This window comes from Emydura macquarii, unplaced genomic scaffold, assembly GCF_026122565.2.
Source record: "Emydura macquarii macquarii isolate MOO-44397 ecotype Brisbane River unplaced genomic scaffold, CSIRO-AGI_Emac_v2 contig_2768, whole genome shotgun sequence".
Classification (NCBI taxonomy): domain Eukaryota; kingdom Metazoa; phylum Chordata; order Testudines; family Chelidae; genus Emydura; species Emydura macquarii.
Genome location: NW_027132905.1, coordinates 34792234 through 34817752, shown reverse-complemented (window position 1 = coordinate 34817752; position 25519 = coordinate 34792234). Strand labels below are relative to the sequence as shown.

Here is a 25519-nt window from a genome sequence, read left to right as displayed (position 1 = left end):
CAGTGCCTGAACCACACAGCCAGCCCTCCACTGACCGCAATAGAAAGTACAGTCGAGTTTGTAGGGCTGGGGCCAAGTGGGCACTGGCTCCCTCTGGGCTCAAGGTGACCCGCCACAGGACTGTGTAACCCTTTTTAGCAGCCTATGAGCCCGTACTAATTTCCTTCACCTACCTCCAGAGACCTTAGTCCCACAGTCCTCACAGAAATGTCACAAGAACAGACTCCCCGAGAAGGCTCACATGCTCCTCTGGCTACAGCCGACCCACTAAGTAAGGGTGGTCAGATTTTGCCTGAGAATTCCATGCTTTGGGGCATTGGACAGGCGGTGCGGGTGTGGCACCATGAAACTGCCCTGCCTTTGTCAACTGGGCCCTGCATCCTCAAGCATCTAAAGAACATGCCCCACTGGCAGCACTCAGAAGCCGTTGGGTTCTCCAAGTAGCTGCTTCCTGCTGCTGAGGAGATGCACACACTGCGCTTTCCCCGAGAGACTGTAAGACCGGGTGAAAGGACACTGACAAAGTAAAGTCAGGTTCAAAGCTCTGTGCAAGAGACTGGCGCTCATCTGCAGCTGTCCCTCTTATGTTTCACACTCTCCCATGTGCCTGGCCGCACGCTCTCGACTGCGCTTGTGAGTGGGATACACAGCTGTGTCGGTGGGATACACAGATGTGTATATGTGTAGGTGAGTGGGATACACAGCTGTGTATACACAGATGTGGGATACACAGATGTGTAGCACAGCTGTGTATACACAGATGTGTATATGTGTAGGTGAGTGGGATACACAGCTGTGTAGGTGGATACACAGATGTGTAGCTGTGTAGATGAGTGGGATACACAGCTGTGTAGGGCCTGATTCTTGCTTGTCGCCCACAGAGACTAGCTTTTAATAAGAGCTCAGCATCCATCGTGCTCCCATCCTGCTGAGTTCTGAGTGTCACTCATATTAGTGCAATGTGAGTATGAAACACACCCAAGCCAGAATCCTCCACCCAGTCTCATCGGTGGTTGGGTTCTACGCTGGCCTAGCCTGGGGGTAAATGACAGCCCTGCAGGTAATGCAGGGAACACTCAGACCCACTAGGTGCATGTGAAGGGCTTTGAAGAATAGTCTCAAAGCTACAGGAACACCAGAGCATAGCAAGAAATCCCAGTAGAGAGAATTCCTTGTTCTACAGAACCATCCTCCACCACGCTGCCCTCACTGCAAAGAGCCTTGGCATTAGAGGCACCACGTTAAGCTCCACAAAGGGGCCCCCTGCCCCCCAAGAAATATGCCCATGACGGGATTTCTACAATAGTTTTATTATCTGCGCAGGGCAGCTTTGCCCGAGATGCGGCTCTTCAGCCCGTCACGCATTCTTAGCGATGGTCTGAAAGAGAAGGAAACCAAAGTACATCAGGACAGGACACACAATAAACTGCAGCAGAAACTGCGTCCTCAGCCCTTTGCATTGGTAACAGGATGGCCCGGTCAGTGCCAGGGCTCAAACCTGGGACCGCAAGTAACCCAACAACCAGTCTGGGCACCTTGGGGTCCTAACAAACCCATCAGCCTCTTGGGCCTGAGCTAAAAGAGCTGCCTCCATTAGCCACGGCTGGAGCAGGCTCATTGGCCTCGTCTGCTAGATCAGCAGCTCCCAAACTTTTTATTAAGACAACCTACCAATGGTATTTTTTCTTTTTTGGGAACCCGCCATTGCCCTTGTTACCCCCCTTCTCAGCTCTTCAGCCTCCTGCTCTCCCTCCCCTCTCCTGTCCTGTCCTCCAGCCCCTGCTCCCCCTCCTTTCCCCTTCTCAGCCCTCCGGCCCCCTGCACTTCTTGCTCTCACTCTCCCAGTCCTGCAGACCCTTTCTCCCTGGGCTAGGCCACAACTGCTCCCCAGCTGCTGACTGTTCACTCACTGGCTCTGGCCCCGTCCTCCGGGCACCGGCTGCTGCCCAGGCCCTGCTCTCCCATCCCTTGGGCGGCAGCAGCATGGAGGAAGTGACCGGAGCCAGCAAGCGGACAGTCTCACTCAGCCTCTCCCCATCGGCAGGCTCCTCACAGGCGCTTCGTCCACGCTGCGGCCCAGGAGAAGTGAGAGTGCGGGGGAGCCCAGGCCCTTCCCACGACCCACTGGGGGGTGAGGACCCACCAGTTGAAGAACTCTGCTCCAGGGGGCCTGGCCACCAGCAGGGTGGGGATGTCCAGTGTTGCAGCAAATGGGCGTGGCTCACACACGCCCCTGGCCAGGAAGTGTGTGCCGAGCGCCAGTGGTTACCCAGGTCAATGCCCTCACCTGCCACAATCTGCCCTTCTGACTGCATGCCCATCCCCCCCCCAATCCTCTGCGAGGGGAACTGAGGCCCAAAAGGCCTGGGCCTGCTCTCCGTGGCACCAGTTGCATGCTTGTATAGCTCATCTGGGCCAGTTTGTGCCCTGAGTTACACGGGTGTAAATCCAGGGTCACCCCATTCACTGCAGCAGAGACTCACTGCTGTAACTGAAAGGGGAGTTTGCCCACTGACTTCCATGGCACTCCCTCCCCCCATCGGATTGGCACGGGGAGAAGCTGGATCCAAACGTGACTCGACCAAAGCACGGAGTGGCAGAGCTGGGAGTAAAGTGCAGCAATTCCTGGCTGGCAGGCACACACTCAGCCCATTAGGCCAGTGGTTCTTAACCAGGGGCGCGTGTCCCTGGGGAGTAGGTCAGCTCATCTAGATATTTGCCTTGTTTTACAACGGGCTGCAGAAAAAGCACCAGCGAAGTCAGTACAAACTAATGTTTCCTACAGACAGTGCCTGTGCTGCTCTACACTAGGCACTGCAGCGTGAGGACAGGATTTATATTCCAATTGATTTATTCTATAATTATATGGTAACAGTGGGAAAAGGACGCTACCAAATTTGTCAGTAACCGCGTGCTGTGAGGCTTGTATTTTTATGTCTGATTTTGTAAGCAAACAGTTTTTAAGAGAGGTGAAACTTGGGGTACACGAGACAAATCAGCCGCTTCAAAATAATCTGGAAAGGTTGAGAGCCACTGCACTAGGCCATGCTGCCCCCAACGTCTCCCCACACGCTTCTCAAGCCCCTCACTTCCAAGGCACTGCTGGCTGCCGGGACAGAGGTCCCAGGCCCTAGCCAAACCAAATATTCTGTCTGAACTGTCCCTGGGGCCCGGGGATGCTGCTGTGCATCCTGCTTGCGGCTCTGGGCCATGTGCCCAAAATGCTGCCTGCCAGCTGCCTCCAGGGTCACACGTGCGTTGGTGGGGAAGCAATCAGCACATCCAAGCTAGCTTGCTTCCAGTATCTGTTGTGCCTGAGACCAGCTCCTCCAGGCTCCAGATCTTACACAAATCCCTCTGCAGGCCAGGCCCAGCTGTTCCTGATTTTGCTCTGCAGTGACACTGAGTTCCCAGCTGCCGGAAGAGGTGAGGCACAAGGGGAACCGAAGGTGACATCTCATGCTCTGAGGGGCCCCCCTTGCTCAGCACTCGCTGTGGGTCAGCTGTCTCTGATCTTTGGATGGGGCCCGTGGCACAGATCTCTCTTTACAGCCCCAGGAAGACACAAGCTCAAGGGGCCAGCCCCCAAACACTGTCCATCTGGGGCCCATCTCCCTTCCATTTACTCTGGGTGACCCGCCAGGACCTGGCCATTTGATTTCTGCCTCCTGCTACCCATGCAGTAACCCAGGGCTGACGGGCTCACCTCCTCGATCCAGTCATCGAAGGCGGAAACGCGGGTGAAGACGGTGGGTTTCTTTAAGGCGTTGCAGCCAAGGGCAGAGACGAAGCTGGCAATGCCATGCACCTGCCATCTCCCATCAGAGGCCAGGCAATTAAGGGGGCCACCGGAGTCACCCTGAAAGAGAGTCAGCCCCGCGAGCAAAAGTGCATCAGATCCCCAGTCCATCCCTCATTGCCTACTGGGCTGGAGTGCGGAAGCTACAGCCGTGCACCGGGGCTCCATGAGCACTGGGAGCAGAGTGCAGAGCATCACTGGGGCCATCTACGAGCCTGGGCTTTGTACAGAGTGTAACTGATGCCCTGAACTCTCTCCCGCAGAACTGGCTGCGAACTCATCCCGGTGACAGGTAGAGAGGAGGAAACCAGCCCACTGCATCTGAGTCTCACCTCTCAGCCCTTATCTGCCCTCTGGTGTTGATCATGGGCTCATGTGAGCAAAGTCGAGGCTCCTGCAGCAGCTCTGCAGGGATGTCTGAGCACACGAATGTTACCTGCGTGTGTGCTGGTGAACAGGGAGCTCTTAGCTCGGAGGCTCCTGTTCATCCAAAGCAAATTTTGAGACTTGAGATGTGTAACATTTACAATTCACACCATATTGGTGTCACAACACCATGTACTCTTGCTTCTCTTCCCTGACTGGCTAGCGTGTAACTAACCAATAGACCAGCCACCGTCAGTTTTATAGTCCAGTCTGCACTGTGCTGGTCAGCTCCATAAATCACAGCCCAAACTGCCTGTTATGTATCCACATGTGATAGCTACAGCCCAAAATGCAGGCTCAGGAATGATTAATGGGAGAGATTGGTGAATAACTGTGAATCACAATCACATTCAGAATTTTCCAATCCATCCTCAGGCAACTGACGACCGGAGAAATGTGGTGGACAAATCATTCACCGAACGTTCGTTGCTCAGCTATTCTAACAGGCCTTGCATGGGAGCAAGGACAGGCAAGTTGGGCAGCCTCCTGCCAAAGGGAGCCAAAGCTGGTTGCAAGCTGCACGGCTGAGCTGGGTTTCTGTCTCCTGTGACCTTCCTGTACATCACAAGGGGAGTCAGAAGGGGAAGCTCTTTGGTGGGTGCAGTGAGTTCTGCCATCAACAGCAACAAAGCATGGGACCCCACCACTGTATATTTGCCTAGCGGGTGCATTCATTAGATGCAGTAATTTGATCAGAGAGATCACGTACACACACACATGCACATACGTGCACACACTTGCATGTGCACGCACGCACACACGCTCACACTTGCCAGCGAAACACCAGTATTTTCCGCCATTCCTTCCTAGCACTGTACTCACGTTGCAGCCCGCTCTGATGTCCCCGCCAGCGCAGATCATGCTCTTCCTGATAGCGATGGGGCCCCACCAGTCAGACTGGGAGCAATGCTCGTAGTCCACCACTGGGAGCAGAGCCTGCTGCAGCTTGGCAGGGAGGGGCCCGCCCGCTGCAAATGGAAGATACACCTTGACCCAGTGACACCAAGCCCTGGTAGCTGGTTTGAGTCCCTCCACTCCTCTTGGAGCTCGATCCCATGCAGCGCTGAGCCACCCCTGGGAGCTGCTGAGCACCTTCAGCTCCTATGGACATCAGTGGGAGCTGCGAGCACTCAGCACCTTGCAGGATGAGGCCTTCGCTGGTATTATCTGGCTCCTGATGCTCCTGAGATGATCCCCCAGAACCAGAGAGAGCCTGGGCTGGTTGGAGGGGCTGGTGAAGAGCTAGGGGACCCTGTCACCCCTTCCACCCCAGCCTGACACCTGATCTTGCTGATAGCAGTCAGCGCTTGGTGCTGTCCTATGGCTGCTTGCTGGAGAGGCGGGCACCCATCCCGCTCTTCGAGGGGAGGTGACCGTGTCCCAGAGACACAAACTGGCAACCTCAGCAGTTTTCCTTGTGCCCCTGCAGGTGGCCCCTCAGGCCAGCATGGAGGCACACTGGCAGGGGGCAGGGCCTGTGGAAGAAACCCCGAGTTGCCCACGCTGTGCTTCATTTGGGGCAAGTGGCCTTCAGTCTCCGGGGCTGGGTCTCTGCCACCTCTCAGAGCCAGCAAAGAAGGAAAGTGGGCCTACCTCCCGAGGGACACCTTAACTAACTGCATCCCCACCCACCCCAGCGTAGCCGCCCGTGCGCCTTCCCATGCGAGAGCTCCCTGGGATGGAGCAGCCTGGCCACGTACTGGAGAGGCGTCCCCAGCCACTGATGTAGCAGGGGTATCCGTCGGGCAGAACCTCGCCCGGGGGCGGGAGGCAGCCCAGCTGCACCTTGTCGCTGAGCTCGGCGCTCCTGGACAGCTTGAGCAGGGCGATGTCATTGCTGCAAGAGAATAAGGAAGAGCTCACGAGAAGGGCGGGCATCTGGGGGGTCTGGCAATGGCCTGGGGAGACGCGGAGCTAGAAGCCAAGAAGGCCAGCGGAGAGCCGTAGCTGTTATTGTCTTCGGACTCTTCCATGGTGGGGCTCAGTCCAGTTCTCAGTGGGTTCAGAGCACGAGTGACCCCCCCTTGTGGGCAGCCTGAAGACTGCTCTCTGCACCGCAGAGGTGATGCCGCCAAGGGAGGGGGAGGGCCTATGTGGGGCACGTTCTCCGGTGCCAGGACTTGAAGACATCACTGCCCCGGGCTAAAACCCTGCCCTTGCACCCACACGATACTTCCCTGGCACGCAGCTTGGCAAAGAGAGCCCGGCGGAGCCCTGCTGCACCGGTCCTTCCCAACGGAAGAGCAGCGGGTGGGCGGAGATCGGGACGCAGCCCCCAGTCCTGCCAGGGCACAGGCCTGCCCCAGGGACCACTCTGAAGGACTTGTGAACTGGGATCTAGTGTGGAGATAATGCCGTGCTATTCCCTGCTGGCTTTCGCAGCCCCTCAGCGTCCGCCAGGCTGGATGGTTCTGCCCAGGCACTGGCAGTGGAGGCTGGTGACGGGCCGGGTTCATTCCATGGGGATGGATCTGTGGTTTATTCTGTCAGGGTGCAGCTTTCTTTCCCCAGCCGTTCTTATGAGCAGACTATTCCCCATCTACCACTGCCCTCTCCGGGAGCCCTGGGCAGCCGCAGCCTGGTGCACGCCTGCACCGACTCACCCGCAGGCCGCGCAGATGGAGATCCAACCCGGGTGGACGAAGATGTCGTTTGGATTCACCGGGATGCGCTGCTCAGAGCCATCTGCTTCACTCATGTCGTACTCCCCCAGCACCACCTCGTAGGTGCGGGATGCACTGGAAGGAAACCCCCGAGAGTCTGTGAGGGGCAGCCGGGGGCAGCGTGGGGGGTGGGGAGCCTGCGATGCCCCCTCTGGGCTCAGAAGGGATTGAGTCCCACACGCTGCAAAGGAGACATCACCCTGTTCCCTGTGTCAGCTCCTAGCCCGAATCAGCAGCATCAGCGCACTCCCCAGCTGGCACCGCCTGGCCCTGGGCTGGCAGCGAGTGGGGGACTTGGGGCGCAGGGGCATGGGGCACAGGGGCACACAGCACAGGGACACTGGCCCTTCAAGGAGAGGCAAGGCCAGTCTACCCATAATGGGCTTCTTTAAAGAGAATGAGCCAAGCCACCCATTGTAAGTAGCTGCTCAGTAGCTAATTGCTTAACGAGCATCTCGGCCTGTTAATGGGCTCCCAGAGCTCACCTGAAGGAGGCGCTCTTGGAGGGCGGCTGGGAGTCTTTTAACAGGGCCAGACCCTGACTAAGAAGCTGACACTAAAAAAACCAGGCCCCAGGAGAAGGGGAGTCTCTGAAAGACTCTGTGCCAGTGAGTTATTTCTGACCCCAGAAGGGGGGCTGGGGAAGCATGCCTGCAGGGCCTCGCCGTGCCAGGGGGGAGCGCTCCGGGACACCCCCTGCCACAGGCCCAGCCTCTGTGCGGGTCCCCCGCATGAGCAGCGCTAGCTATGAGCCCCGCACGCAGGTCTGCTGAGAGCAGGAGCAGAATCAGGCTGCAGCGACAGCGGTGAGGCCTGAGCACAGCAAAGCTGTGGGGCCGGACGCAGCAGGTCCCTGCAGGGTGTTTCTGGGTGATCTTCACCCGGTGCTGGTAACCGGACCGGACAGCAACGCAATGCTTAGTGCGTGTGCAGCGCTCGGTGGGCCACATCCTGCTCTGCGCGATGTCGCTGCCACCACACTGACGCTGGGCAGGCAGGGATTATCCCCCCCATGGCAGAGAGGGCCGTGCCCCAGGCTGCGCAGCTCGTCAGTGACGGGGCTCCATGTCATTCAAGTCCACCCCATCTCTCTGCTGTTCAGCATTAAAGCTGAGGAGTCTCCACCACAGCCCAGGGTGAGATTCTGGCACTGACTGCCGGTGCCTTGTCCCGGCTGGGCTCATCACCTGGGATGGCGCAGGCCTGATGGGGGCTTTCCTTGCAAGGAGCAGCTCACTAGCCAGGTGATCTCCCCACCAGGGCAGATCAGGGCCATTTGGCTCCTCCCCCGGCCACATGGTGCGTCGGCCACACTAAATTCTAGGCAATCAGAAGAGGAGGCTTACGAGATGCAGTGAGCAGCTGTCATGACCCAGTTGGGGGCGATGAGGGTCCCCCCGCAGGTGTGCTGGAAAGCGCCGTCCCGCAAGTACTGCAGGGAGATCTGCCAAGGGAGAAGACAGGACAGTGGGGGACCTGGTGGAGAGCTCCAGGGCTCCCCATCTTCCGGCCCCAACGTGGGCAGGTTCTGAACAGTGGGAGCTATTGGGTTTGCCCTGGTAACGTCTCATGTACCCCAGCCAGAGACCACGGCCATCAGAGTCACTGGCATGGCTCTCTGGGGGCTGTGGTTACGCATGGCAGGAGGCTGCTCTGTGAGTTCCCATAGCACACTGTCTGCTTGGACCATTCCCATCCAGGGCAAACACTCTCCCTGCCCATGCAGCCCGGGAGGGCAGGAGGCACTGCGGGGCTGCCGTGCAGACTGTCACTCAGAAATGCCCTGGGAGCTGAGGGGAGCAGCTGGTCTTTGTCTCCTGCCTGGCACAGGGCACTCCCTCCTGCCCACCCACAGGCAGGAGCTCTGCTCCTGTCAAGTGACCACAGAGGGGTTTGGACGGGCTCTTTGGGGCAGCCTCTGCCAAGGAGCTGCTGTCCCTTCCCAGAGAATTTTAGGGCTTTCCTGAGGCTCCCTGTGCCCCTCAGTGCCACGGTCTGGGACGTGGGTGCAGGCGCAGAGCTGCGATCAACTCTTCATGGAGAGAAGAATCTTGTTAAGAAACTCCCAGGTAAGGAATCCCCCGGACCCTCCCCCGGCTGCAAGCTGGAGCCCAAAGTATGATTTTCAGAGTGGGGGGGCTCAGCTCTGTCGAAAACCAGCCCTTTAAGTGTGCCTGGCCTTGGGCTGCCCAGCCTGTCAGCAGGGGCTGGGGAATGCACGGGGGGCCACCCCCTGCCCGCAAGGGGGTGTGTGCCTGAGTGAGGACTGAAGGGTGGGGCACTAAACCAACGGTGAGTTTTGCTTCTTCAGTGCAAGGAGAAGGGATGAAGAAGATGGAATTTCCCATCACTTTAGCTCTCCTTTGTTCCATTAACTGGACACTTATTAAATACCCGCCACCCCAACCAACTTTGCTTAGCCCTGTCCGTCTCCACAAGAGCTGGGTGGCCAGTGGAGTTTTTTAGTTCACTGGCTGCTCCAAAACCTTGGCGGGGGGAGTTCATTTCGGATTGAGATTTTTTTTTTGAGATTTTCAGCAAACCTAAACGTTTGAAGAACAAATTGCTAAGACTGCAGCAATGTCAGGGTAGGACCCTGTACCCGTGGTGGGACAAACGAAATATTTCATTTTGGTTTTGAGTGTTTGAAAATGTTTTTAATTTTTTCAAAATAAAATGGAAGTCGTTTTGAAAGAATCATTTTGAATTAAGAAATCGAAACATTTAGCTTCAAAATCGTCAGAAATGTTGGGGGAGGGGTCAGAATTTTTACCCCGGGTATTTTTCTGACCGATCAAATGCAGCAAAATCAACGCAAACCTGGGGAAAGTTTCAGCCAGCCCAAATCTGGATTTTTCGGTGGGAAAAGAAAGTTGACTGTGAACCCTTTCGCCCCACGCTAGCGCAGATGGCGCCATCATGTCGAGCCTTGTTGCTGATTTGCTCTTACCGCGTACCGGGGTGGATTTTACTCACCTGCCAGGGCCAGCTGTATGGCACGGCATCCTCTCCATTCACCACCCGTGTGTGGGGGTTGTAGACGGGTGTGCCACACCCGAGGGCTGGAGGGGGAGAGCACTGTGTGTTACACAGACGCAAAGGTGAGACATGGTGGTGCTGAGATTTGTGGTATTGCCGGGTCACCTTCTAGCAACCCAACCCTGGACTGCCCCATTTGCTCCCCAGTCCTTGGGTGGCAGGGCCTCACCTGGCCCAGGCTCTCTGTGAGATGGTTCTCTTGGCCCCTGTGGGTCTGCCCAGGGTTTCCTCCCCTCCTGAGCAATCCATCTCCTTATTTACAGAGGGGCAGGCACCAGGGCCCGTTCTCCCCTGGCAGCACCTTGCACAATCTCCGTGAGATCAAGGGGTGGCACCAGGAGCTGGGCACAGGAGGGCCCAGAAGATCTCTGTGTGTCTTGAAGGGGCCTTTTTCCTTAAGTATGTGCTCTGTGCATGGGGGGCAGGGGCAGAGGAGAGAGACCCCCATTTCTTACCACCAGCCGCAAGCAAAACAGGGATCAGCAGCCTCAGCATCTTGGCCAGAGGGACCCAGAAGGACACAGGACCCTTTAATACTCCCCCTTATCAGAGGTTGCAGGGAAGGGAGGCGCCTAAGGACTCCGGGAGCAGGTGTTGGAATATCCTGTCCCCTGGGCCAAGGTCACACCGAGGGAACAGCCGTCCTGTGGCTGCCTAGCCTTGGGCAGATTGGGCTGTGGCAAGGTGATGGATGGCCCTGAGCTGAGTGACAGCGCTGGAGAGGGAATGGGGGCCACTCCTCCTAGCATGAGGACCTGGGCACAGGGGTGGGTCCCTGGGGGCGAGAGGAATGGAGTCTACCCCCGCCCATCCGTGTAGCCCCCAGCTGTAGGGAGGACAGTGACCAGAGAAGCTTGAGCCAAGTTCCACTGAAATCAACAGGAGCCTCTGACTTCACGGGGAGCTGGATCAGGCCCCTCATAAGGATCCTTACAGGGCAAGGGGGACGCAGGGGCAGCCCATACTTTGTGCTGCCATTCTGCACGGGGTGAGCGTCACGCACAGCGAATAGTGATAGTAACAGTGCAGCTGTGTCAGGGTAGGACAATATAGCCGGGGAGGCCAGATCCCACCTGGGATGATGTTAAGGTTCAGATGTTAAATGCAGGAAATACGGTTACACTTTATAGGAAAGGTCTGTTAATCGATGGCTGGAAGAGTTCCTAAATTCTGTTCTGAACATGCCAGAGGCCAGCAGCGTTTATCAGGGGTGGTTAGAAACACGTCAGCAGAAGGGGGTATGGATGGTTATCGGCCAGGGTCACAGGCCACCCATGGATCAACTGGACTTCATAACAAGCTACAGCAACCGATTAACCAGTTATTAAAACATGCACTTCACCTTCCTTAGTGCTCCATGCACAGCATGCAGATAGCACCTTCCTGCAAGGTGAGTGTAAAATCAGTTCAGACTCAGGGCTCCCTTGCGACCACATTGTGCTACTGCTTCCCAGGGGGCTAATTTTAATGCCTTATTGACACAGGGTGACTGGCCCCTTTCAGGGGAATCAGGGCCCGGTCTGTACAGGACAGGCTGCGTTAAGGCGAACACGCCCATCTCAGCCCACCTGTAAGTAATTAACTGCCTGGGTGGCTGGTTGGCAGCTAATTGACTAATGAGCAAGCACCTGGACCTGATAAAATGCTAGCAGGGTTCAGTTGCTGGAGGGTGTTCTTAGAGAGAGGAGTTCCCAGAGACACGCCAGAGGAGATGCCTGCTTAGCTCATAGTACATAGGGCCCAGGAGCAGGGCAGAGGGATTCTTGAGCACAAGGCGGGTAAACCTGCCTGAATTATTACACAGACCCTGGAGGAGGCTGTGGGATTCCTGATTTTGGGTGGGGACCCAGCTCCCAGAGGGGGGTGGACTAGAGGGGCTAAAGACACTGTGCTCTGTACAACAGTTAGGAAGTAAGACTTAAAAAGGGGGAATCTTGATCGCGGTACTGCAGCCTGGGAGTAAATCCATGCAAGAGGGAGAAAGAGTGCAGCAGGGCTATGCTGTGTCACAAGGGAGTGTGTGTGTGTGTGTGTGTGTGTGTGTGTGTGTGTGTGTGTGTGTGTGTGTGTGGGGGGTACTGGCCTCCCGGTGGTGATCTCTGCCAGGGGAGTGCTCGCTGGCCTTCCCTGGCGGGTACATTTATGGAGTTATCTTGCATCAGGGCTTCTCTTGCATGTCATTTCCCTGCATTATGATAATGGTTGGATTTCAAATAAATAGGAAGGGCAGAGTGTTGATCTTCCATTCAGAGAGACATGGCCCCGAATTCCCCTGGTGGTAACTGCGCTGGTTTCCACAGTGTCTCCCAGGGCTGGATTTAGCTCATGTCTGTTCTCTGAATTTCAAATACATGCATGAAGTTCACTTCCAACTCATCCCACAAGGCATTTCCCACTAGCTGCCCTTCCCCCCAATCCCCCCCAGCACAATGGCAGTTGGGACAACAGGCACCTTTTCCTGCAGGGTGCTTCCCCTGTCTTTGACCTATGTAATGGGTAACCTCAGCTTCTCGATGAGTCTCCCAGGCCGACCCATCCCTGGCTGTCCTCTGCCTCTGATCCCCAGTTCATGGTGTCAGCATTTGAGCCAGTCACATTCCAACGCCATCCCAGGGCAACACGGCCCCTTTAAATAGGACCAAAATTAGTCTGGGAGCAAGAGCAGGTGGCATGAAATGAATGTTAATAATTAACAAGTGACCCTGGTTTAGAAGGGGATTTGTGTGTGTGTGTGTATGTGTGTGTGCGCAGACGGTCAGAGAGCAGCAGACATGGTTATACAAGGCTTAGTTGCTTTACAATCAAGGTGTACGACACAGCACAGTTTCTCCGAGCATCAGGATTATCCCACAAAGATCCACCATAGGGGGTCAGTCCAGTAACCTGGTGGGGAGTGAGGGAAATGGAAAACCCTCCTATGTTCTCGCTAGGAGGGTCAAAATTCCTAGTCAGCCTGTTTTCCCAGGAAGGGGGCTTGGGCGAAGGGAGAGAATTCCAGGGATCCCACCCCTCACTCAGAACTCCCTTTACTAATTAGGAGATTTTAAAAATAATAAAATTTGCCTTGTGATTTTTTAACCTTTTGGGGGTCAAATTTCTCTGCCACTGCCAGAGCTAGAAACTGCTTCTCCAACTACTCCTTTGTGTTCCAAACGAAAGCTGAGTGTCTCACCTAATCGTGTGACTCCAGGAGTCGGAGGCTTTCTGAAAAACACCGATTCGTGCTACAGTCAGGGGAGTTGCCAACACAGGCTCACACTGCCCCCCTCCCTGCCCTCCATCTCCAGTACGGAGTGTTAGGCTTATACCAGCCATGGCTGTTTGAGCTAGAGCGACGTCTGAACATGACCGCCATGCACCGAGGCAGAAGGTGCGATGGCCGCGCTTCTCTGCAGGTCATTAGATCTTTCTTAAAGACAGGAAAACGAGGGCATTGCTCGCTGTATTGCCTGGTCTGGTCTAGCCTAATCGGTTATAGATGGGTCCGTATGTAGCACGCCCCTGCCCTCTGACCTTTGCCTGCCCCAGGGGGAGAAGCTGTCCCTTTACCCGGTGTGTGGGCCTGACTCTCCTCTCTCGCGCAGTGTAACAAGTGGAGTAATTACAACGTACAGCAGGGGAGCGGAGAGCAGAACCAGGCCTGGACCTGGCCAGTCACATTGGACCGAGGGGCTGGCCAGAGATAAACCACAACCCTGAGTGGCTCTTTGGCAGCGGGGATGGTACCCAGAGTTGTGAGGCACCTCACCACCACCAGCCCTTAGCGTGAGAAATCTCTGCCCACTGTGGCTCAGCTCCCTGCAACCCCCAGTCTGTGGCAGCACTGGCCCTGCCTGCCAGGACTCTGCAGGCCTCGCTCTCTCTGTGCAGGCAGCGATAGGTGCCTGCCAACCCTCCAGTGCCCCGCAGCCTCCAGTCCCTTCTCCTCTGAACACTCCCAGAATGACCAGGCCGGCTGTTCCCAAAGGAGCAGAACACGCCACTTGTCAGATTCAGCTTAGGGCCAGTACTTTGCTTAGCACCACAGCAGGGAGATCTGTTTCTAGTGAAAACAAGGATACGTTTATTGCCCCAGAACAGACATCCAAGTGATAGCGGGTGAGAATATTGGAAACAAATGGTTACACATAAACAAAATCATAACACGCTTTCTAGAGACTAAACTTAACTAACAAGTTATCCTCTCACCTAACGACGCTCATCTCACCCAATTTCCCCCCAGCGTTCTCAGCCAAGCCTGGTTGAGACCCCACTTCCAGGAAGTGAATTTGCTGTCCACTTCTGCCTAGGTGAGGGGTGCCAGGGTGTCGTCTTTGTCCCCCCAGTATAGTAGAGCAAATCTGTGATGTGCAGCTCAAGATAGGGTTCTCCCCACTGTTTGCTTCTTCCTGTTATTTTTCTCTCTTTGAAGTTTTCACAACCCTTTGTTAGCTCTCGACTCAGACTGGTGACAGACCCATCGTGAAATACGCAACACTGAATGTACACGTAAACGACCAGATAGTGAGACATCCCATGTCTGAGACAAAACCTGGTTTTCCCTTTTGCTGGTGGCCAGTCCCTAGGTACGCACGTTAAGAACACAATTTTCCACCTGTATGAATAACTCCTGACATATCTGTATGTGCGTTTTGCAATGATATGATGACCAATAGGACATAGGTTTTCACCGGAGACCTCACGTGACACCCTTTGGCAAACTAAAATCTACAGGCTCGACCCAAGAGATCCCTGCAACCCCCTGCACCCTCTCTCTGCCCCTTGCCAGTTGGCACTAAGAGGTTCTGGATCTATGGCCCAGCCACCACTCGAGGGGTACAGAGTGGATGGGCATTACACCATTGGACACTAGGGCTCAGATCCTCAAAGAGGTTCAGGTGCCTAACTCCCATTGATTTCAAGGAGAGTTAGGCACCTGAATAGCTTTGAGGCTCTGGGCCTAGTGGACTAAAGTGACTGGAGACTAGGACCAGCTGGTTTCTTGTCTCTAGCTCTGCTGCTGATTTCCTGTGTGCCTGGGCCAGTCCCAGCCTCCTTCTGTGTCCTAGTTTCCCCAACTGTACAATGGGGATGATATTTATTTGCCACCTCCCAAGTGTCTGTGAGGGTTCGTTTGCTAACATCTCCATGATGCTAGGAATTATGGCCATCTCTGTCTCACAAATTTCCTGGCCTCTACTGACTGCTCCTTGGATTGGTTCCCATCTCTAAACAGGAAAGGGAAATAAACAGGAACCTGCATTTTCCATGAATCAGCAGGTAGCATACAAGAAGAGGAATAAGTTACAACAGACTTGGGCACCTTTATGTCAACAGAGTTGCATCCACAATAGGGGTGGTGATGGTACAACCACGTCGGTGAAAAATCCCACACCCCTAACCGACATAGTCACACTGGTACCAACCTGTGTGTAGAGCAAGACTTGGGAACAGGATCTGCCCTCAGAGAATAATCAGCCAATCCCTGGTTAGCAGATGATGTAACATCTCTATCTTGTTGCATTGGCTGAGCACTTCCAAAGCTACTAAGATTCATTCGTGCGCTATGTTTTTAAATGCCCTACCTGAGGGGCAATTACCGCTTTGCAGCTCTACCAACATCGCTCGTCTGAGAAAGTGAGGGCTGGAAACTTAGGTAAGACATTGGTTTAAAATCCTAATTGTAGATTAAAGCTACTGGGCCTCTGCTTTTGAGGACTGTGGAGAAAATTCTTCTCTTTGCTTATTTGGAGCACATCAATTTTTCAAGAATGCCTTGCTGCAATGAAGTTACAGGTGCTAACCTGCGGGCCTCATAATGGCTGTCTAAGGCCTTGTCTACACTAGCGCTTATGTTGGCAAAACTTGTGTTGCTCAGGGGTATGATGTTGCCCGATTTCTGGGTGTTTAGTAATTTAATGGGGTTATAGGCTTGCCAATTGATCTGATCAGAAGATAATGAGGTTCTAGTCCCAGAATCAGGCTCCAGAAGAGTTTTATAGGGACCCCCGAGGTGCACGACAGGAATGCTCACACTGATAACCGAATCTGTATAATTTTATGAGCTTTTATTAAGATAACATAAAATGATAGACAAATGACTGATTAAAAGAAAATGAATGATCAAATGGCTAATGGATAGGGTTACAGTCTTATTCTAAAGACACATGTGATAGATAGATAGATATTTCTACGGTATGCTTTGGATTAATATACTCACACCCTTCCCTGATGACCTGGTTGAAAGAGATGTCCGGTTCCTCACCTCTTGAGTAGAGGCGTGGAGAGCTAGGCAGTGCTCTAGAGCTAAGAGCTGCGAGGCTAAGACTCTCACTACAAATAATACTAAGTATAAACGAAGAACAAAAGATCTAAACGCAATAGCTAGAAAGTTTCAAGAAGGAGTAGCTGACGATTGCCCCAAGTAACCCTGAACAATATGGGTCCTCTTTCTAAGTCCAAACTTGGATTCTTCACTCCTAGATTATTAGGATGCACTTATTCTATAGGCTGGCAGGTTCGTGCGTATTAATAACATATCCACATCCTTGCCAGATGGTTCGCTTAGCTCGCCTTTGTTATTTCTGGCCCTTTTGTGGGATATCTGTGAAATTTACTTGGGGCATAAACTGAGACAGCCTCTCTTCCCATTCTCCCGCTCCCCCCAGTGCCTCCTGACTTATCTAGGGTAAAGGTTATAACCATATATGTCTTACCCTTTAACACATCATTACTTATTTGGGCCAAAGGTCCCGAACATATGTATGCTAACTGCCTTAGCTTTCATACAGGATGTGGCCTGTAAGGTACCTTGCATTACAGCTAAAATACTTTAATATGAATCTATGACTCCCGTCTAATAAAACAACAATACTTACATCTATAAGGAAAGGTATATATGTGCAAGCAAGCAGGCTAGTCCTATAGGCTACAATGAAAAAAACACACCCCGGAGTGACATACGTTTTGCCGGCATAAGCGCTTGTGTGGACAGCGCTGTGTCAATGGGAGAGCGTCTTCTGCCAACATAACATGGCTACACAAGCGCTACACAAGCACACCAATACAGCTGTGCCGCTGTAAGTTTTAAATGTAGACTAGTCCTTCGTGTAATTTGTTTATTTACACGTCAGCCAGTCGTAGGTAGCAATGGGCCCAAACGGCATGCAAGCAGCCTCTCTGAAACTCCATGTCTGCTTCTCAGGGCACTAGACACCCTCAAAAATTGACTCTAGTTTTCATAGATTGTAAGGCCAGAGGTGACTGTGATCATCTGGCCTGACCTCCTGCATAACACAGGCCAGAGACCTGACCTGCATTAATTCGTGTTTGAACTAGAACAGAGCTGTTAGAAAAACACCCAATCCTGATTTTAATATGGCCAGCGATAGAGAATCCACCTGGACCCTTTGTAAATTATTCCAAAGGTTAATTACCCTCAACTCACTGTTACAAAAACTGTGCCTTAATTCCACTTTAAATTTGTCTCACTTCAGCTTCCAGCCATTGCATCTACTATCTTGGTCTGTTCGACTGAAGAGCCCGTTATTAAATATTTGTTTCCCATCTAGGTACTTATAGACTGCGAGCAAGTCACCCCTGAACTTTCTCTTTGTTAAAGGGCCCAGACTGAGCTCCGGGAGTCTAGTGAGATTACGGCAGAGCGAGAACTGCTGATCTTTGCAGCAGCTCCCCCTGAAAAGGAAGATCACCACCACCAACCACCCACAACCATGCGGCATTTCACAGACTGGAACAATGACTCTTCAGGGCACAGCTGTATGCAGAGAATGCATTTTTCAGCACACCTGTGAAGAACTGGCCTGTCTTTGCAGTTCTGTGGCTGCCTCTAACTCAAAGCAGGACCTGTCACACCGCCCGGTCAGCCCTCTCTGCGCTGCCCTGACACCCACCCGGCGTTGGGGCTCTGGACAGTGGTGCTTAAGGAGTCGTCCTTGGTGCGCCCTGCTATGGACGTGGGGATGGATGGGCGCATGATGGTGTGGGCTGCAGGCAGAGGGTGGGCATGGAGTTTGATGGCCTGGGGGTGGGCACTGAAGAAGGCCGGAGAGGATAGCGCTGTCCTTTCCTAGCCCTGGAGGAAAGCCATCCTGCTGGGTGCTACACCAGGAGCACTGCAGCAGCCCCTCCCCTGACGTCTCCCAGCCCAGCCCAGCCTCTCCTGTTGGCTTTTTCTGGTGGGCACAATCCGGGCACTTCTCCTTGCCCAGACGGCACTGCTGCATGGGCCAGACAATGGGATTGTCCTCAGCCTGCCTTTCAAAGAGGGGCAAGACGGGGAGATCTCAAGCTGGCCACGCAGACACGTCTGGCACAGACCCCTGCACTGAGACACCCGCCTGCTTCGCTCAGGACACACGTGTGTGGGAGTGGAGCAGACTGTGACCCCGAAGAACAAGGCAAAGCTCACAAGTTGCATGCATAGGGCAATTGTTTTATTGGCTCCACAGGCAGACACTCCACCAGGATGTGGCTCGGCAGCTCGTGACTAATTATTAGTGAGGATCTGGAAGGAAAAATCAAGCGAGAGATCGGTGACTGTGCCGGGTACGTGAGCAGGGCAAACCGAGGGCAGTGCCTCTACAGAGCGATGTTCTGGCAAGGCCCAGGCTCTGGCATTTGAAGGGCTGCCCTTGGCCACACACGCTCCTGGGGCTGCGTCTGAGATCATTGGAGCAACCTCACAGCAAAGCACGGAGGCTGCATGACAGGGTGCATGGACTAGGGGTCCATTTCCAGACTGCGCCACTTCTTGCCAGCCTTCCCAGGGGAGAGGTCCCTGCAAAACCCACACAGACTGGGAGGAAGGGCTCTGCCTGCTCAGGGAATGCTCCCAGCCTCGGTGGGCTGCCTCCCTTCGCAGTGTCCTGCCCCCTGCTGGCACCCTGGGGGATTGCCTGTGCTGTGGTGCGTGGGTTTGATGGACACATCTCATTGCTGGTTTGCTGGGCTCTGCGATTCTGATTCAGATCTAAGCCACTTGGTGGGCCCAAGCAATGGCAGAGTTTCCTGCGGTCCCATACGTGACTATTAGCCACCTCTTTCCTCTGTTTGCCACTGACTGCCCCTCCCCTGCCCATGAGTGATAACGGATGGGGCAGCGGGCGGGGGGTCACTCTGGCAGCAAAGCGCATCTCCAGGGAAAGTCCCCCCAGAAGATCTGCACAATGGCATCATATCACCGCTCCCCAGTCAGAGACCTGGGCAGCCCTCAGAGCTGGGAGCCGGCACAGCACCCGTGGGCAGCTGCTCACCCCACCCATGTCCCCAAGTAAATTACCTCCTCGATCCAGGCATTAAAGGCTGAGACCCGGGTGAAGACGGTGGGTTTCTGTAAGGTGTTGCACCCCCAGGAGGAGACAAAGCTAGTGACCCCGTGGACGTACCATATCCTGTCCGATGCCTGGCAGTTGAGGGGGCCGCCGGAGTCTCCCTGGAATAGAATCAACCCCCCATGGGCACAGTGTGCAGGGCAGCTAACCCCATGGCCCCATCTGTGGGGAGCCAGGGCTGCATGGTCCAGCGGCTGGGATGCCCACAGCTCCTGGAGAAGGGAGCCCCCGTGGGAGAATGGGTTTGGTTCCCCGCAGTCCTCCAGGCTGCTGCGAGGTTGGTGCAGGGACTGGCCCAGTGCTTTGCCTGGCCATGCAGGAGATGAAACTCAGGTGGCCTCCCCTTCCCAGGACCACCGGGGCTCTGCCAGGTGCCCTTCCCTTTGCTGTTGGGCACTCACATTGCAACCGGCTCTGATGTCCCCGCCAGCACAGACCATGGTCGTCTTCACTATGCTCCCCCACCAGTCAGGCTGGGAGCAGTGCGCGTAGTCCACCACTGGGAGCAAAGCCTGTTGCAGCCTGGCAGGCAGAGGCCCACCCGCTGCAAAGGGAGAGATGCCCTGTAGCTTTAAGAGAGCTTCCGAGCAGGCTCTGATCTCTGCATGGACAGGGCCTCTCAGGTCCCCCCACCCCACTGCTCTCTCCTCTTCCCAAAGGCAGACTCCCCTCGGCCACAGCCAGGCTGGGGCCCATCTGCACCATCACAGACTCAGGGTCCTGCCTCCTGCAGCTTGCACCCGCTGGCTAGCTCAGCGCCTGGGCCTGCTTCCCCCTGCTGCTGAGCCAGCCTCTGCAACAGCAGACAGGAGAGGTCGCTGGAGGGCAGAAAAGAGGAGCACCCACCCAGTCACCATGCGGCCAGCTCCTCAGCTGATGTCAGCCAACCTAGCCCCACTGGCTGCAGCAGAGCTGTGCTGATTTACACCAGCCCAGGGTCTGGCTTGGCTCAAAGGTTCCAGTGCGGGACACTAGCAGTGAGCCGGTGACCCCGAGAACAGGCCCAGCCTCTAGCCCCAGCTCTCACGGCTCCCGCTAATGGCACACGGCAGGGCCCTGCGCACCAGCAAGGACAATCCGGTGCTTGGGGGAGTGGCTGCTGGGGCAGATTAAAGCCAGCTCGCCCTCATTGCCCCCTTGTAGCTGCCCCTGCCGTTACCCTGGGGAGAGCCCCACATCCTGCTCCCCACAGCAGCCTGCGGCACCCTGCAGCTCCCGGGACAGGTTCTCAGGCACGTACTGTAGAGACGACCCCAGCCAGTGATGTAGCAGGGGTATCCGTTGGGCAGAACCTCGCCCGGGGGCGGGAGGCAGCCCAGCTGCACCTTGTCGCTGAGCTCGGCGCTCCTGGACAGCTTGAGCAGGGCGATGTCGTTGCTGCAAGAGAAGGTGGGAGAGAGCTGGCACGGAGCTTGGCATCAAGAGGCCTGTGTCGCTGGGCAGGGGGAGAACACCCTGAGCCGACCCTATTGGCCAGTCCCAGGACAGCTGGGCATGGCAGCTGCTTCTGGCAGAGATGCTATACGATGGAACCCAGGGCAGGGGCAGGGCAGGGCAGGGGCCGGGCAGAGTGTTCTCCATGCAGGATCCATGGGGAGGAACCTGCTGCCACCAGAGAAGAGGCTGCACACAAGTCTTGACATAGACACATCTCTAAGGGATGGGCAGGTTCCCCCCACCCCCACGCCCCCGCACTCAGCCTTCAGGTCAGGGGGGATCTGCTCCGGGCTCCCTCCAAGGGCTGTCCATCATCATGGATGTGGCTGCCATGGCAACAGGTGCAGCAGAGATGCCCATAACAACATCCACCCCTCACACCTCTTTCTCAAGTCCTACTGCCTTCAAGGAGAGCTCGGGCGCAGGTGGGGCCCAGTGGGGCCCACGTTTCTGAGTACAGCCTGGTCTCTACAGAAGCCGGGCATGGGGAGTCCAGTCAGCCTGGCTCCAGGAGTGCTAAGCGTGACAGTCCCAGCTGACCATTGGGAGCAGCAGGTGCTCAACACGTCTGAAACCCAGGCCCTTACTCACCCTGCCTCAGTTTCCTCATATATAAAGTGGAGAGAGAGTAATCTGGTTTGCGAGTGCTCAGCCCCTCTGGGAGAGAGCATGGCCTAGTGGGCTGGGTTCTAGTCCCAGCTCTGGTGCTGAACTGCAGGGTGACTTTGGGCAAGTCCCTTCCCTGCTCTGTGCCTCAGTTTCCCCTCCTGCCCTTGCTCTGTCTTCTCTATTTCAACTGTAAGGCCTTTGGGTAGGGCTCTCATGCTGTCTGTAGTGCCCAGCACAGCGGGGCCCTGATCTCAGCTGGGTCTCTAGCACAAAGCAATAAGTGTTCCTGACAAGAGGACAGTCGGGGGAATGCCGGCTAAGAGCTCGGTCTCTCACATTGCTCCCTGTTTGCCATAGGCCCCCTGCTCCCAACAGGTCAGATTATGGGGAGCCCCTGCGCTTCTGAGCCGGACAGCACGCTTACCCGCAGGACACACAGCCAGAATTCCAGCCCGGGTGGACGAAGATGTCGTTGGGATTCACTGGGATGCGCTGCTCAAAGCCCTCTGCTTCGCTCATGTCGTACTCCGCCAGCACCACCTCGTAGGTGCGGGAGGCGCTGGAAGGAAACGCCCGAGAGCCTGTGAGGGGGCAGCAGCTGCAATGCCCCATCTGGGCTTGGAAGGGTTCACGTCTCATACCCCATATGGGAGACGTCACCTTACTCCCCGCATCACGACTGCCAGCTACAGTGGCCTGGCCCTGTGTAGCTGCGAATGAGGGACTTGGAGCACAGGGCCCTGGAGAGTCCCCTGGGTGCTGTGGGGGGCAGAGCGCAGGGAGTGTCCCCTGGGCGCTGTGGGGGGCAAAGCACATAGGGTGCAGGCCAGACCCTGACTGATTGGCCCTGGCTGCAGGGGAGTCGTGCCTGAGTCGGGGCAGCTTGGCCCCAGTTGCCCCCTCCCTTCACATTGATTCTGGAAGCTGCACAAGGGCCAGTGAGACGCCCCGGCCCATGGGTCAGTGGGATCTTTGCCAGACCCTCCCGGCAGAGCTAGCTCCACAGCCATGGATGCCCCACAGAATAGCTTCCTGGGAACCCCCTCCCAGGGCAGGACGGACACCGACAGCACCCGCTCCTGCCCTGGCAGTGCTGGCCCACAGGGCCTCTGCTGCGCACGGCAAATCTTCACCCGAAGAGAACGAGGAGGAGGCTTACGAGATGCAGTGCGCAGCCGTCATGACCCAGCTGGGGGCGATAAGGGTCCCCCCACAGGTGTGGTAGAAAGCGCCATCCCGCGCGTACTGCAGGGAGATCTGCCAAGGGACAAGAGGAAGGGGTGGCATCGCCCTACTAGGCATTACTGACCCCCACCGCCCCACACACGGTGCTTCGCTGGTGCCCCTCAATCCTGACCGCAGCCCGTGCTAACCCCTCCCTGGGGTCCCCCCACAGTTCTGCTGGGGCCCTTCCACCCCCACTCCCACCCCTTGCTCTCCCGCCCAGCTGGGTCAGTGCGCCTCAATCTTGCACCAGCCAGTCCTGGGGTTGTCCTGGGACGTGGGGCTGAAGCTTTGTTTAGTCCTGACTTGAGTTCTGTTCCCCAGGTGCGAGATGAGACCTCAGCCAACTGCCCGGCCCCCCCGCCCTGCCCCGCCCACCCAGCACAATCCCCAGGGGCCTGGCTCACCTGCCAGGGCCAGCTGTAGGGCACAGCGTCCTCGCCATTCACCACCCTTGCGTGGGGCGGATAGATGGGAATGCCGCACCCGTAGGCTGGGGGAGGAGGGCTGCGTGTTACCCAGACTGCCAGGGGCGAGGACACCAGCCGGGGAGCAGGGCCTCCCCTCGCCTCCCAACCCAGCCATGGATTGAATCCACCTCCCCACCTCCCACTCCCAGCCAGGGAGAGGGATCAGCCCATCATCCACCTCAGATTCAAGGCACCGTAGTGCCCGTTTCTTTATGGGGTCCCCGGTCCCATGAGCAATACTCAACCCCCCGCAACAAATCCCCTGGCCCCTTTGCAGGAGGGCACCATCTCCCTCCCACCCTGCCTCATGCAGGCCGTGCCCCTCCCCGCTGGCTGGTGCGGGGGGGGAAAGGAGGGGCGCTGAAGAGTCTCTTGGGGCTGGCCCCTGCCCAGAGGAAGAGGCGGCTGTTTCCCTTGTGTTTCTAGTCATGTTTTGTTCCCGCTCCTCCCTGGGTCAGGGTCCAACAGCCACGTTGCCCCTCTCTCCAAACAGGGCATCTTGCCAGGCCTGCAACAGGAGTGGATGTGGGGCTGGGCCCCCATGGGGCAGGAAGCACCACCTCCACCCTTTCCCTCCCTTCCCTAGCCAGTGCCATCCTACAGAGAAGGGTCTGAGCCCCAGTGGGGCAGCATCTCTGGCTGAAGGCAAAGTGAACGAGATGGGCACTGGGCCAGCTCCTCTGATCGCTGTGCTAAGGGGCAGCCATCCCCTGAGGCCAGTGGGGTGAGAGTGGCATGAGTGGGAGCAGGGGCAGGGGCAGGGCCACTGGTAGCCACTTGTCCCCTGCAGGGGGAGTTGGGCCCCAGGGGATCTGAGTGCGTCCAGGGGGTGCAGACCCCTGCCCAAGGGAGCACTCCACGCACTGGCAAAAGAGAGGGAAAAAGACCCCGTGGGAGCTGTTATTTACCACCAGCCGCCAGCAGCACTGTGATCAGCAGCCTCAGCATCCTGGCCAGAGTTACCTGGCGTAGCCTGTCCCAGGCCTTTAATAGCCCCTTTATCAGCAGGGCCTGGCAGCAGGTGTTGGAACATTCTGGCTTATCACAGGGAGGCCCAAGGACGCCTTGTGTAGCTGGCCGGAGGGACTGGTTCCCACTGCCTTGTGTACCTGGCCTTGGGGAAACCTTTGATTGATTGCCTCCTTCAATAGGAGCCAGCCACCATCCCGTCACCAGGCAGCCGGCCTGTGGGAGAGGAGGAGTCAGGGCCCCGAATCAATGCACACCTGGCACTCAGCTTAGATGCCTCCGATTTGGTGAGTTCAGATGGGGCCACCGGCCTGCCTCAGGGGTGCTGAGGGCCCGCAGCTCTAGACACAGCCGGCGGGAGGCGGGGACGCTCAGCAGCGCTGGGAACCCAGCTCAAGGGGTCTCCATCGGGCCCTCAAAATCCAGGGCCCCATTTGCCAATTGGTGCCAGAGCCAGCATTGCCAATGCCAGGAGCTAACAGCCGGCGGGGGGGCCAGAATATGTGATGAGACCCAGGGCTGGTCCAGCAGCTTGACACGGAGCACCTGCATCCTGTCGCTAGGTGCCCAGCCCCTGCACCGCTCCTGGAGCCCGGAGCGCTAAGGAGCTGCCCAGCACTCTGCCAGTGCCCGTAGGAAGCAGCTGTACTTCTCTTCGGGCCCCAGAGAGTGCCCTCCCCACACAAGCACTCTCTCACTTCCGCTGATGCCAAGGCCACTGGTCCCCTGCACCCAGAGTCGCGCCCCGGTTCCCCCGTGCTGGAAATCCTGACTCCCAAAGGCGGGGCTGGGGCAGCAGGAGTGGCCTGGTAGCTGCTGCTCACTCCTCAGGGACGTGCAGCTCAGCACCCCTTGGGCATGACCAGCTTCCCCTCCTAATCAGGGAGATTGGCCACAGGCGGGTCCAGGCAGCACATCTAACGCCCCCTCCCGCTGCGGTGTTCTGTGCCCACGGTGACTGGGCACGCCTGCTTGCCCGGCTAGCTCCACCCCAGCCCCATGCCTTCCCCTGCAACTGTGACCGAGCCACACAGCCAGCAGGGGACACTGCCCCCAGGGCAGTTAGTGCACCCGCTCTGCCCATGGTGCCATCAAATCACACACTGCCCCGCGGGGCTGCATGTAACAGTGGTCAGACAGGGGGTGATTTTTTAAATGAGCAGCCCCCCTGCCCACCCCCTTGTGCATCTGGGGGATAACATGGCCACTGCTTGGGCCTGGTTTTGATCTCACGCCAGTGTAAATCCACAGTGACTCAGGGAACTTAGTGGATTTGCACCTAGGGCTGCTAACCTGGCATGAGATCGGAATCAGGCCCATACTGTGAGAAAGGCAGGACGGCCAAGTGGTTAGAGCACTAGCCGGAGAGTTGAGCGTGCGGAGCTGAGAGCGCTGCTGAGCCCCAGCCTCCCTGTGTGACCTGGGGAAGTCGCTCAGCCTCCCTCGTCCCCAGCCGTCCAATGGGGACACGAGCCCGCCCTGCCTCGGAGTAGTGAAGGCAGATACCATGAGGATTGGGAGGCCCTTGGAGATGGAAATGGGTCAGCACAA

At 56.4% G+C, this 25519-nt stretch overlaps 2 protein-coding genes across 2 annotated transcripts; both read right to left on the bottom strand.

Annotated features, from left to right (window-relative positions):
• Positions 1-1290: 1290 nt before the first annotated feature.
• Positions 1291-10422, bottom strand: LOC137165373 (proproteinase E-like). Its single transcript, XM_067566622.1, has 8 exons — positions 10383-10422; positions 9865-9950; positions 8235-8332; positions 6829-6963; positions 5926-6062; positions 5048-5193; positions 3707-3859; positions 1291-1378 (listed from the first exon to the last, which is right to left on the bottom strand). The coding sequence occupies exons 1-8, from the start codon at positions 10420-10422 to the stop codon at positions 1358-1360; spliced, it is 816 nt and encodes a 271-aa protein (XP_067422723.1). The 3' UTR covers positions 1291-1357.
• A 7924-nt stretch (positions 10423-18346) lies between these two features.
• On the bottom strand, positions 18347-23947 carry LOC137165372 (proproteinase E-like). The gene is made up of 8 exons (XM_067566621.1): positions 23908-23947; positions 22937-23022; positions 22465-22562; positions 21730-21864; positions 20500-20636; positions 19661-19803; positions 19208-19360; positions 18347-18433 (listed from the first exon to the last, which is right to left on the bottom strand). The coding sequence occupies exons 1-8, from the start codon at positions 23945-23947 to the stop codon at positions 18416-18418; spliced, it is 810 nt and encodes a 269-aa protein (XP_067422722.1). The 3' UTR covers positions 18347-18415.
• Positions 23948-25519: the final 1572 nt, after the last annotated feature.

What these genes read in the sequence shown, in the direction of transcription:
- LOC137165373 (XM_067566622.1), bottom strand. Translation starts at nt 10,422, where the DNA reads ATGCTGAGGCTGCTGATCCCTGTTTTGCTTGCGGCTGGTG. An exon ending in TCCATCTGCGCGGCCTGCGG is followed by an intron (nt 6,063 to 6,828) that starts GTGAGTCGGTGC and finishes ATTCTCTTGCAG; the next exon opens with CAATGACATCGCCCTGCTCA. An exon ending in TGGCTGGGGACGCCTCTCCA is followed by an intron (nt 5,194 to 5,925) that starts GTACGTGGCCAG and finishes TTCCATTTGCAG; the next exon opens with CGGGCGGGCCCCTCCCTGCC.
- LOC137165372 (XM_067566621.1), bottom strand. Translation starts at nt 23,947, where the DNA reads ATGCTGAGGCTGCTGATCACAGTGCTGCTGGCGGCTGGTG. An exon ending in ACGGCTGCGCACTGCATCTC is followed by an intron (nt 21,865 to 22,464) that starts GTAAGCCTCCTC and finishes GTTTCCTTCCAG; the next exon opens with CGCCTCCCGCACCTACGAGG. An exon ending in ACATCAGAGCCGGTTGCAAT is followed by an intron (nt 19,361 to 19,660) that starts GTGAGTGCCCAA and finishes ATTCTATTCCAG; the next exon opens with GGAGACTCCGGCGGCCCCCT.